The sequence below is a fragment of the Pyrgilauda ruficollis genome, unplaced genomic scaffold (assembly GCF_017590135.1).
Source record: "Pyrgilauda ruficollis isolate IOZ18807 unplaced genomic scaffold, ASM1759013v1 scaffold26, whole genome shotgun sequence".
NCBI classification, from domain to species: Eukaryota; Metazoa; Chordata; class Aves; order Passeriformes; family Passeridae; genus Pyrgilauda; species Pyrgilauda ruficollis.
The window spans coordinates 3,961,747-3,974,690 of NW_024523933.1; the positions used below are offsets into that span (position 1 = coordinate 3,961,747).

The 12,944-nt window shown below is 35.5% G+C and overlaps 1 protein-coding gene across 3 annotated transcripts in view; it reads right to left on the minus strand.

The window, feature by feature from the left end:
* The window catches only part of RBM26 (RNA binding motif protein 26), a 49,511-nt gene that overhangs the window by 15,566 nt on the left and 21,001 nt on the right, over positions 1-12,944 (minus strand). For 2 of the 3 annotated variants that reach the window (XM_041471225.1, XM_041471223.1), the window contains exons 10-15: positions 12,361-12,472; positions 11,425-11,584; positions 9,861-10,025; positions 6,226-6,357; positions 5,154-5,225; positions 1,909-2,037 (exon numbers count right to left, since the gene is read on the minus strand). In XM_041471225.1, the coding sequence (XP_041327159.1) occupies positions 1,909-2,037; positions 5,154-5,225; positions 6,226-6,357; positions 9,861-10,025; positions 11,425-11,584; positions 12,361-12,472 (770 nt within the window). The remainder of the gene's footprint in view (positions 1-1,908; positions 2,038-5,153; positions 5,226-6,225; positions 6,358-9,860; positions 10,026-11,424; positions 11,585-12,360; positions 12,473-12,944) is intronic. The other variant, XM_041471226.1, reaches the window with a different exon arrangement.

Below are 12,944 nucleotides of genomic sequence, written 5' to 3' on the forward strand. Positions count from 1 at the left end.
ACATATAAAGTAACACCTTACACAACTCCACTGAAAGCTGAAAGGCAACATATTACACTACTTCAAGAGGTAAAGCATGCAAGTGTTTAAATGTGCAAGCACAATTATTTTGAAAGCAACTGTAAATCAAGCCCATCAATTAAAAAAACAGTCTCCAGAACCGTTACAAGCAGAAAGAAAACTTTTTTTTTTTCCTAAAATTGAAGTGTCATCCAAAGAAAAGCACCTCTTTTGTATCTGAGCGCTCCAACTGGGAATCAACAGTACAGCTACTCCATCTGCCAACAAAAGAACCTTGACCAGGCAATGGGCAAATCAAAATGAACTGAAACTGATCAGTAAGTGACAATACTGCACTCCGAATGAGAAGCAGGATGAGATGCCACCCCTGCTGTGCTCAGTGCCTACTAATGGTGCTTGAAAGAAAGCAGTTGCTTCTTGTTCTCAAATACAGAAGTCTTAGACAACAGAAAACCCTTAAGAGCTTTGATATCTACATATTTAATGGAGTAGTAGAGGAGAAGCAGAAGATGACCAACTGGTATCAACTGCAAGTGGAATATCTTATACAAAGATTGTAAATTCACAGCAGCTATAGAAAAAGAAATAGCAGTTAAGTTTCTGTATGTCTTCCCAAATACTGACAAATTCTGCTGCATGAAATGTTAGTTTTTCAATACAGTGTGCAATCATTTTTCTGAAGGCAAAGGGAAGGTAAGATAAGGGGATGAATGCGAAAAAAAGATAGCGAGACAGGAGGAAAGGAAGGGAGTCAGTCCCACAAAATGATGTCTTCCCACAAATACTAGTATATCATAACAGAAATCTCTGAAGGCAGGAAGGAGCACAAGATCACATGAAAAAAGAGCCAATCACTTAGACACAATTTGTCTTCTCTCAAAAAAACCTCTATAGCTCTTATGATGAGTCAACAATTTTATTACAAGGTTTTTGCCATTTTACAGGCATTTAGCATCTTAACTTGAAAGTTAAAGGCTCTAATTCTAAAAGTATGTGTTAGGGGACAAACATGAAATGAAATCTCAAAATCAGAACTGCTTTCTATAAATTCTGGACCAGTGGCAAAACTCACATGCAGCTACAAACTGCTAGTTCAAATTACATTAGACAGAAATTAAAGAAATTTAGCAGTACTTGACCAAAATCTTTAACAATTATACTGATTTCAACACTTACGTTTGTACGCAACCTTGTATTCATAATTTGTGGTTAAAAAACAGTAAGGCAAACAATGTCCTGTATTTAGTTTCTCCAAATGATAAGAACAAACCTGAAGAAGGAGTTTTGCTATGCTCTCCTGAAAATTCTAAGCAAGCTAAACTTCAACTGAGTGACCTATTAAGTCCAAATACATTTTTGTTGCATTTCCTTTCTAACATATATAAAAAGGGAAAGCCTAGCACTATGTAAAAATAAAAGTGGGTGCAGAAGAACTATAGCTTTGAAACAAGAAAATTTAGAGTCATAAAATTCTCAGTTCTCTTGAAGAAACCATTATGGTCACATGTACAAAATATACTGAGAATAGAGGCCAGCTCCAGAATAGTTTAAGAGAGAAGAACAGTGACTATACTATACTCCCTTTCACTCACAACAGACAATTCATACCTCAACGTGTAGATTCTGATTCCAGGAAAAAGTGTTTCACATTTTGAATTTCTATAGTTTTAAACCTGCTTACACTGCCTGAACATACACTGAAAAATAACAAAACAATGCTGAATTTTCTTGTAATATGTGGGGGGGGGGGGGGGGAAACATTATAGTGAATTTAATCTTGCAACAAGTTTCATCTACCATTCTTGAGATGAATATACATAGTGCTCTATCTCTAGGTCACAAGTTCCCAACCTAGGTCCATTTTAAAAAGAAGCATATTTAATTTACCTGTTTTTTCTTCTGTGCTTCATTAGAGTCTAGCACGGAAGTGGAAACAACAGGCAAAGATTTCTGTGCTGCCTTCAAAGCAGCAGGGTTGTACACAGTTTTTGTCAAGCCAGTAGAAGTAGATAAAACCTATAGGAGGAAATCATTTTATTTTTTTGCCAGTGAATTTCAATCTTTTAAAAAACCCGCATGAGTGCTCAAAAATATATAAGCGTCTTTTCTTTTGTCTCCTTTGATGATATGGAATATAAAAATTTGGTGTAGCAATTATATTTGGAGTTGTTGAAGTTAAACAATTTCTGAAGAGGCAGCACTACATTAGATATGTAAACTATCAACACCAGCTTACAAATCCTCTCCACTGAGATTTGGTATGCACTTCCAAGTTTCAAATACATAAATATTTACGTATTTGAGCATAACTAAGGAAACAGAAGATTGAGATTTTTACAAGAGTAACTGTTGTTTTTGTGTTTTGAAGTCCAAAATACAGTATTTCATGAAATTTCCAAGCAAAAGTTCAACATAATTTTAGGGACTAAGGTCCAACGTAGAGACAACTGTTTCTTTTCATGTACAGTTGGTGCAAAGTAGAGCTTGCACAATCAGCAAGAAGTAACTCAAGTACAAGGAAGTCTTCAACATTATACAGCACAGTAAGAGCCTCCTATATCTCTCTGTTCTCTTTCCTACATTTGTAATGAAGTATGAAATTTCTCCATGACTTACTGAGAACACTGAGGACTGCTTCACCATCTCCCTAAAACATATTATGCACCTCTCCAAAATACCTGAAGATTTGAACTATTCTGTTTTCTTAGCCTGTTCCTTAAAGAGTTTTCTTGGCATGCTAATATTGAAAACTCCACAGCTAAGTCCTAGAGATAATACAGGTACGATCTTGTCCACCTTGTTAGCAAATAGAAAAATGTATGTAATTGGTATGATTTCCAGGAGTTTAAAAATACTTCCTATCTATGTGGAAAATTAAAAGATGCATGCAGATTCTAGTGGTCACCATGCATTCCATAAAATAGCAAAATGCCCACCAACAGGAAGGGGAAAAAAAAAAAAAGAGACAGACAAGAAACAGAAAGGCAGAAAAGACCAAGAACTTAGAAGAATTTACAACAGGAAAGGTTCATATAAACCCTTTGCACTTCAGTGTGATATTTATGCTATTTCTTCCCACTGTATAGTGTTTTCAAGAGTACAGAGTGCATAGGAAACAACAGCAAAAAGAAATCAACACATGTTATAGAAGGTGGTACAAAACGCTCTAAGAAGGCCATTACAAAGATGAAGGATTTTTTTTTCTAAATCTATTAAAGAACATTTAAGTATGCATATCTGAATCATACAGTTTCTATTACAAAGTAGCTTTAGACAGGCTACAAGACAAACAAACAGAGGATCAAGCAAAGACAAAAATGTTGACACAATCCTTTCAACCTGAACTATCTTCAGGGCAGAGTGAACCACATCTCCTCATCTCTTTTATGTAGGAGATGTAAAGAGAGAAGCCACAGCACCAACACAGAAAAGTCAAAAGCAACACTAAGGTCTTCTAAATTGCTTAATACTATTCAAGAGAAACAATAGTGTGAATAGCATGAATCTCTTCACAAGTCCACAAACTTTAAGTCCCTATACAGATCCTACAAGGTCTCACAGTGACTGTTTTAGCACCTTTTCCTCCTGCTTTTTGGGAAGAATAGCTACCTTCTTTCTCACTGCAAAGTTCTTGTCAAACCGTGCACTCCATCAGATGCAAAAAAACCATCTAGGACATGACACCTCTGTTTTTTGACGGATGTCAGTAATTTTATTTCTAATGGTTATAGAATACAATAACTGCAAACTAAGCAAGGTATTTCCTTGTAAAGAGGCAGCAGTAGGTAAAAGTAAGTCAAATCAGATTTTAGAATCCTACTAAAAATGTCAAAGGAAACTGCTGTTTCACAACACATCCAGTGAACAGCCCAGCCGCTCAGCAAAATCACATCTGTACTGTAACACAACAGAACAGAAAATCATTCTAGCATAAAATTTAATCTTTGCAGAAAAGCGTTTCAGGATAACTCAGCTCTTACACAATCAGGAAAAGAAAGTATTTCCATTCAAGCTGCAAGATGAAGCAGACTTCCTCAAGCATGTATTATGTATGTAAAATGTAGATCAGGAATACACAGCAAGGTATTTATCTTCAACTAATTTAGAGTACCAAGAATGGAACTAACCAAACTAACAACAAAATACAGGCAAGAAGCCTTGATCAATGCATTTAGGTGGACTGCTCGGCTTGAAATGAATCAAAGATGCATTCTCTAATAAGACAATTAACATGATCAACTTCAAGTATTGTTGCCTTTCTATGTTAAGCACCTCTGGAGTGAATTTTACCTGTTGGATGCCACTTAATCCATCAACCACCATAATGAAAAGGGGTGGGAGGGGATGTGTGTGGGGAAATACAGTGGATGCTTCATTTATTTCAGGTCAAGCTAACTCCCAATAAAAAAGATATACACCTAGACAGAGGATGCCTGTTAGGAGGTAAAATCCTGTCTTTCTACCACAAGTTTTCTCGAATGTTAAAACATTGGGGAAGCCTATCCCCTGAAGTGCTAAATAGATCTGAAAACATGCATTACAAACTTTGCTACTATAGTAAACACATTAACCACTTGTATTCTGGAAATTGGAAACACTGGCCAAAATACATAGCTCATAACCACAATTCAGATGCACCTTTCCCCCCTTACCTTTGTCCTTTCTATACTGATTAATTTCCACCTTTATCTTTTCACAAGTACTGCAAATTGTAAAACCAAATAAAACGGTAAATGTTTACAGCATCATCTTTTAAGGGGCACAGAAGCCCAGAAACATTTTATAGAACTGCTTTCTATACTGTCATATGTAATGTCAAAATTTATTTATTTTTAAAACTTATTTTTGTATACTTCTAAACATGTCAGGATTATGGAACATATCCAGTTCTTTTTATGACTGAATAAAAGGAACCTGATAGATTAAACAAAACCCACAAAATAGCAGCTTTTGTCCTTCTTATAATAATTTAGCCATCTGCTGAGTTTTGACTTATTATACTTCCTAAAACTAATCCTTCACAAACTGTTTTATTCATAGTTATGAAACAATATTGACACAAGGGGTTTGATAAAAAAATTGCTTCTACTGAAAACATACATGAGAGGAGAGAATATGAGGCATTTTCTTACCTTTTCAGTTGTTGGAGTAACTGGCTTCGACACAAAACCCAGTCTATCCTTCACAGATAATTTAGTCACATTCTAAGAAAACAAAGCATAATTATACTTCAAATGTATAATTATACTTCAAATATACTACAAGCACTAGCAATTTAGAAAAAATACTTAATAAAATCATAGACTTTTAAGCAACAATAAAAGGAAAATATTCAAACAATTGATAAAATTAATTTTAGATATTTGATTTTTCAGTTAATATATGTCTATAACTGGGTAGGACAAATACAAAGCCAAATTTGGAATCAAAGATTATCTTACATACTTTTTGCAAGAAGTTCAAGACATGCTGTCTCGCAAAGGATTATCTGCACAGGCCCTTTTAAATACACTACAGCTCTTGTGTTCTATAATCTCCTATTTGCAGATCACATCTGCATCAAATGCAGAAAGTTGTTGGAATTTGAATTACAAATGTGTTCTGATTTGTGTTGGTCTTCCTTTCCAGAGGTAAAACCAAAGCAGTGGCATAATGCTAATAAGAAAATGTTGCAAATATAATAAAACATTAAAGACTATTTCTAATGGGAGTAACACACCCAATTCTGTCATTATTCACATTATTCACTGTGGTACACTCTTCCTTTTATTAGGGGAGATGAGCAAATTTTAAAAATTCTTCTAGATACAGAACTTCAATCTCTAATGGTTTTAGGTGTTTAACAGATAAAATACATATATGTTAAAAAAAAATTAGCTTTTAGTTCTTTGGATAGAGACTCACTTTATTTTGCAATCTGACACCAGCAATATAACACAACAGTCCTCAAACAGTCTGAAAGCCTTTCAGCTTTCCTTTTTAAACTATGTAAAAAGCTACAATACTAAAAAATTAAGTACCAGGCTCAGGTAAAAAAGCCCTGAGGAAAACTTTAATAGGAAAACACCACTAACAATGTAAGAAGCAGAAGCACTTTGAAACAGTAAATGTGTACTTGCACCATAGAAATAACTGGTACATTCGTACACTACGGAACCTATTTCAGACAGACCAGGCAAATTAATTTCTCACTACAATACAAACCTGAGTGACTTCTGTGTTGGCACCCTGTGCTTCTGCAGGTTCAATATTACTCGCAGGTACTGGGCCGAGCCGCTCCTTCACTGACTGCTTCACTACAGGCAAAGTGGGCTGCTGCACTAAGGGCTGGATCACCTGCAACACCGCCCCAGCCCCCAAAAGGCACAGCACAAGATTAACAACAGAAGGCTGCCACAGGTGTCATTCAGTTAGTACACAATGAAATTATAATGGAATTTACATTTACACTTCTTCCCTTCTACCATTCACCTGATGGGATAAACAAGCACTTCATGAAATTTATTATGTTATACTGAAAATTTGTGTAGTGCGAGTGGCAATAACATTCATTTTGCATTTACAGCTTACAGAAGTGACCAAACAACTGATTTATTTCTATTAATTACATTTACTCAGCCTAACTTAAATTCTACCTGTTAGAACAAAATAAAACGTAATAAAAAGGTCCTCTGATTCCTCTCACAACTCTTTCACCATCAGCTGTTTAGTTATGAAAAGAGAGAATACAAACTTGTATTACAAAGACTCTCACTTTTGACAGTGATACGTCACACTTTTAATCTCCTATGTGTTTAACTTGGACAAAATAGAAAAAAAAAGGATATAGAAACATGCAGTCGTGGGACCGAAGAAAAAGAAAAGAGAGCAGATCATCTTTGAATCTACAATGGATATACCCTGACAGATAACACCTTTCCTTTTTTTTCTTTGACAAAAACATTCAACAGTTAAGACCAAAAAATATGCTTCCAAGCAAGCTTATTGTCATATTTATAGCTCTCAGAAGGTCATCTAATCCATTTCTCTCCACTGTAGGGCAAAGTCAGTTATGCCATTACTGACAGCTTCTATCTATCTCGTTCTTACAAATCTCAGATGAAACAGGTCCTGTCACCTCTCTAGGCAAAAGTGCTTCAGTATGCTTTGGCATTAGAAAATGTTTTTTTAATATTTAACCTAAATCTCTTTGTACTGCCTTTTTAAGCCCAGAACTTCCTGTTTTATCTGCCTCAGATGTGGAGAGGATATTATTTTCTGCTTCTTGGCAGAAGCCTTTTATTTGATGATTTACTATAGTTGACTCCCATCATCTTTACCTAAGTACTTCTACCTCTCTTGGAAATTCTACAGCAAAGAATTTCCAAAGTAATCCTGCTGATAAAATAGCAATGGTTAAGCAATTGTGCTGATCAGATGCTACTGAAGGGACAATTTAAAAGTCAACTGACTTTACACTGAAGAAAATTCAAAAGCCTGTCTTGGGGCCTGATAGACAAAATCTGGTTGGATGCCATTACAAATACAGGTGAAAATTAACACGTACTTAATTAACACAACAGAAAACAAAAATACAAGTATTTATAGTATGTGAAATTAATTAACACGTACTTAATTAACACAACAGAAAACAAAAATGCAAGTATTTATAGTATAAGAAGAAGTATTAAATTTCCACACTACTCACAGATGTGATACCAAATATTAATTTCAATGAAAAGAGAAGTAAATATTCATGCTCCTGAAAGACTTATGAATACCTGTTTACTTACTTAACAATTTGTTAAATGTTGTATCTTGGTATAGAAGAACACAGAAGCATTGTACTTAAAATTCTGATTTCCTGTTAAAAGTTTTTCTTGTTACTGTGTGCCTTCTGTGGCTGATAACATACTTCAAAATGCAGCCTCCTTACATGTGCTGAATGGCTGTTCTTGGTGAGGCAGGAACATCCAATACTGTCCCCAGGACTAAGGGGAATTCATTCTCAAAACAACAAAGTTAACTTGCTAAAGGTGGTGTGATTGGAAGCTGTTAATACCACTAAAAATTATGGGACTACTAAAAATAAGAACTATATAGATCGAATGTTTGTTTGGAAATACAGAGTTAATACTCCAATAATACTCTGAATAGCATAATCAGCAAATAAGCTGATAGCAGAGAGCAAGCCATGCTTTGAGTAAGAGGGAATGTCTGTAGTAATGCAAATGATGTACTCCACTGCCCTCTTCTGGCTGAGATGTAAATCAAGCTTAGAAAATAAATACCCATTTTGACCAGCACTACTTTAGACAAAGCATTAAGGATATTGATAAAATCTAAAGGATAATAACAGGGAAGACCGTGAGATAGATGTCATTAAAACCGAATTTTTGAAGACAAAAATCAGGGCATTTCTTAAAAAGGAGAAAGAAAACTGTTAAAATGTTGTACATCAGGATTGCCATGGATAATCAGGTCACTGATTGTAAATGATGATGACAAACACCATCAAGAGAAAGTAGGAATCAGAGCAGCAATTGAAAGAATCCTGTAACTAAAGTAATTCACGTATTAAATCAGCATATATAATTAAGTGACCATTTCTTCTACAGAGCCTGTCTCATATTTTTGAAGTGCAGAATGTGCTGTTCCACACTGACAGCAAATCCAACAGAGCAGGATACACAGATATTTTGAAGGACTTGCTACACCACCCGCTCACTGAGAAGACTCAATTCAATAATCCACAGAGCCACAATGAAGCCAAGGTTCCTCTTCTGCTTAAGTACAGCCACTACTGTACTGCTGACAAGTCTGATTTGGCTTGACACAGGTTACAAATTTACCCTTCAAAACAGTAATTGCTGTTTTATTCTTTTTTATGTTCCCAAAGCTGCTACGAACATGACAACTTCCAAATATTCCTCTGCAATTCAATAAAAAAATGTAGATCAGAGTATTTCAGTTGTAAGGGACCTGCAGCAACCATCTAGTCCAACTGTCTCGTCACTTCAGGGTTGACCAAAAGTTAAAGCACATTGTTACGGATACTGTTCAAATACCTCTTAGAGAGTGACAGGATTGGGGCCATCGGCCACCTTTCTAGAAAACTGGTTTCATTGTCTGATCACTCTCTCAGCAAAGAAATGCTTCAGGCCCACTCTGGATCTCTTGTGATACACCTCCAATCCATTCCCAGACATTCTATCTCTGGATATCATAGAGATCAGCAACCATCTTCCTACTTAAAAACGTCTCTGATCCCATCCTAGAAAATTAGTCTCTGTAATGCAGTTCTTCTTTTCCACTGTTGTTCGCAAACCCTTAGATCTACATGTGTATACACTGACGCACCTATGTGTAAACCAAATTCTTCTGTTACTTTGTACAATAATACACATGCTCAACACGAAGGGAATGGGAAAGGGAAAGGGAAACAGAAGGAGGAAAACCAGAAGCTCATGGGAAAAAAGAGAGATGATCTTTCAGGAAAAGAAATAAAACTCTGCTGCCTTTCTTATGCTCACTAGAACAAATAAAAAAGCCTATATTAATTAAAACAAGATAGATGTTATTCAGCAGAGTTTCACCAAATCTTGCTTGACAGGATAACAGAGTGGAATACAGCAAAAGTCATGGAAGGGCTTTCCTTAAATGCCTTTGGTCTCATCTTGCTAATCAACTTCGTATATCAGGTCAAAGAATTTACAACTGAAGAGTGACTTTTGGAAATTAATTACATGAAGTAGTCATTATTTCAAAGGAATTTAGTTTACTTGATATAAAGAGTCTCTTAAAAATGTTTTCAAGATTCTTTTCTACATAATATGCTAAAACAGACTTAGATCCTCTACCTTCTGTGTGGTAGTCTGGATTTGCGGTGCGCTGCCTTCTCGATGCCAATAAACTTTAATAAAACGATTATTTAATACTGCTTCTGTACTTGATATAGCTTTCTTTGCTTCCTCATGTGTGGCAAACTGAATAAGGGCACCTTCTGGATCACCCTGATATGCAACCTAAGATTTAAAACAGAAGAACAAAACTTATCACACAGAGGATTCTCATTTGTGTCTAAATTATCATTAAATCATTAGCTTTCAGGCTCAGAAGCTTACAATTTACACCCAATAAGTGTCATTAGATAAATACTTCCCATTCATGAGCCCATTTGAAAGGCCTGGTGTCAAAATCAACCTTGAGTTTATGCTAATAAACTTTAAGAATAGTTTAAAAGACCTCAAAGAAAGGAAAGCAAAACCCCCAGTCAACCAGTATTTCTGTCTGCAAATATGAGCAGTTGTTTGAAAGACAAAAGAAAGCATCAGCAAAGTAAAGAAAATTACTATGAAAAATGCACGGGTCAGATAGTAAGTGCCCTACCTAAAATTAGAGCTAGTCAGCAAAGCTCATTTTGATTTCCCTCCTTTGAGCATTAACACATTATTTTAGCTTCAAAAGCCAAGCCTATACCCTCTGCAAGAAGAGCATAGCTTGCAACCTCCATATACATATCTGTCTCTCCATAAACATCCGTGTTTTACATAATTGCCTTAATGAATAATACCACCTGCTAATGCACCCATATTCTCAGGTAAACTACAGAAAATCTAAGAAATACTTAACAGCAATTTGGAGAGATTTAAAATCCCTCCACTGTTCAGACAGGCACAGTGTTTATTCTGTACTGTATCAGTATGTACAAAAATATTGTTGCACTTCTTCATACCAGCCCTCAGTGCAAACAAGAAAGGGTTTGGAAAAATGCATGGTAGCATCTGAAACTTGTTGACAATGAAGAATGGTGAAAGCTCACACTGAGTAGCTTGGACACTGGGCATGAAATAGTGACATTACACGTGCAGCCTGCAATATGTAACATCAGCCTCACTCAGGCCCTAGTTCTTTCATTGCTTTCCTCTCTCTTCACTTGCTTATTGGGTGACTCCAATAAATCACAAAGTAATTTTAAGGGACAAACCATCATTACCATGGAAGGCAATTATGTCACAGGGACTGCTTTCTGGATGAGAAATGCACGTTTTCTGTATTTACAATTTATCTCTGAATATACAGAGTGTTTATGACAGCAGATCCATACTTGATAAAATGGCTGAGAAAAACCCATGTGCAATCAATTTTCAGTGTTTTAAATGTCTCTTAAAAGTCTTATCTCTGAGGAACACATTTGTTCAAAATCTAAAAGATGACTAGAACATTTAAGTTCTGCTTCTTCAATGGCAATATCATTAAAAACAATGAGATCTTATTTAAGAAACAAGTTAGGAAAGTAATAAAAGAGTTTCAGGAAAAAAAAAATAATCAAGAGTTTCAGTAAAAAAAAAAAGGCATTCTTCTTTTAGCAAATACTACTACCTTTACATCAAAGCATACTGCTTTCTCTTTGTTGACTCTTACCTGCAAGTTGACTAAGTTTCCAAACTTACTGAAATGCTCATTAAGTTTGCTGATGTTGTTAAGTTCTGGAGGAACTTTTCTCAATTCAAGTTTTGTATTTTCATTTCCAAACTGCACTTTCTTCTGGAAACCTGGACTATTTGTTCTGTTAAAATTTTGCCTGCAACAAATAAAAAATCAAGCCAGAAATCCATAGCAAACTAGCAAACAGAATGTTAAATTGTAGATGCTTACACAGAAGCATGTGTGTATGAGACATAAAGATCTGCAGACTTAAAAAATAATGCAATTTTAGAAGAGTGAAGAAGAGTACAGGACATACAACCATACAACTGCTATCTTCCCCACTGATATTCTCAGTATACCCCAGCACATCAATCTGTGAGAGAATTCATATTTATTTGCTCATTTCAGTGTAATTCCTGACTTTTACATTGCTTCTCTCCAAAAACTATTTCCTAGCTATTCCATGAAACTTCCCCACTACTGTTTCAAATAACTATTACTTCAAGGCTTTCCTCACTCCCAGCAATCTCTTAAAATCCCTTCCAACCTTGCACCCTCTGTTTTTTTCTCAGTAACATACCTGGCAACTCAAATCAAAATAGTAGTGATAAAATTCACATTTCACAACTAAAATCAGTCATCTCTAACAACCATCACACTGCAGCTTCCCTGTTTCTTATATCATGCTAATTTTCAAGGAACAGATCTTAGTATCACTCAAAGCAACTTCATCTATCTGTATACTACCTTTGATAGAAGACAATCAAAAAAATACAGCTCACACTATAGTATGATTTACTTTAGTACCACCAGTGTACTCACAGTTTCACTTGCTTGCAATTTATAGAAATAAATATATGTTTCAGATTACAGTAAAGTAGTTAATGAAATTCCAGCTCTTAAGCCAACACTGTGTTAACAGTCACTCACTTGTCAAACCAAGTCTTCTTTGTAGGAACTCCACCATCCCCTGCACCAATTGTTCTTTTCCTGGATTCAGCATCTACCACTATTCTCATACTACTTTTATTAGGAGGTTTTTCTGTAAATAGATGAGAAGATTTTACTTTTTTTAAAATTTATTTTTTGTGCATTTGATTGTAAAAAAGTATTCTGCTCACACTGAATTTGCACTGAAAAGCACAATTGTTTATTTTGAAATTACTATGATTCTTGTTCTGACTGAATCAAACCTTGGTCACAGACTTCTTAACTATTAACAGATGTGACAGATCAAAATAGCTAATAGCACTCATTTTGTCACAGTGACATCACACATACAGATAACAAAAGAGGTGTGACAGAAGGCATCTGCCTCAAGATGACTGCGCTCTGATTCACAATGATTCACAACGTCCCATGCAATATTCTGAGGCTCACACAACTCCAGCTAACACCTCCATTCTACTATTAGATGACACACACAAAAATGGTCATGATAGGAAATGCACAGTACTCCAGGGCAGTAACACCTAGGAGCAAGATTTATGGATGGACTGGGAAAGGAGTCACTT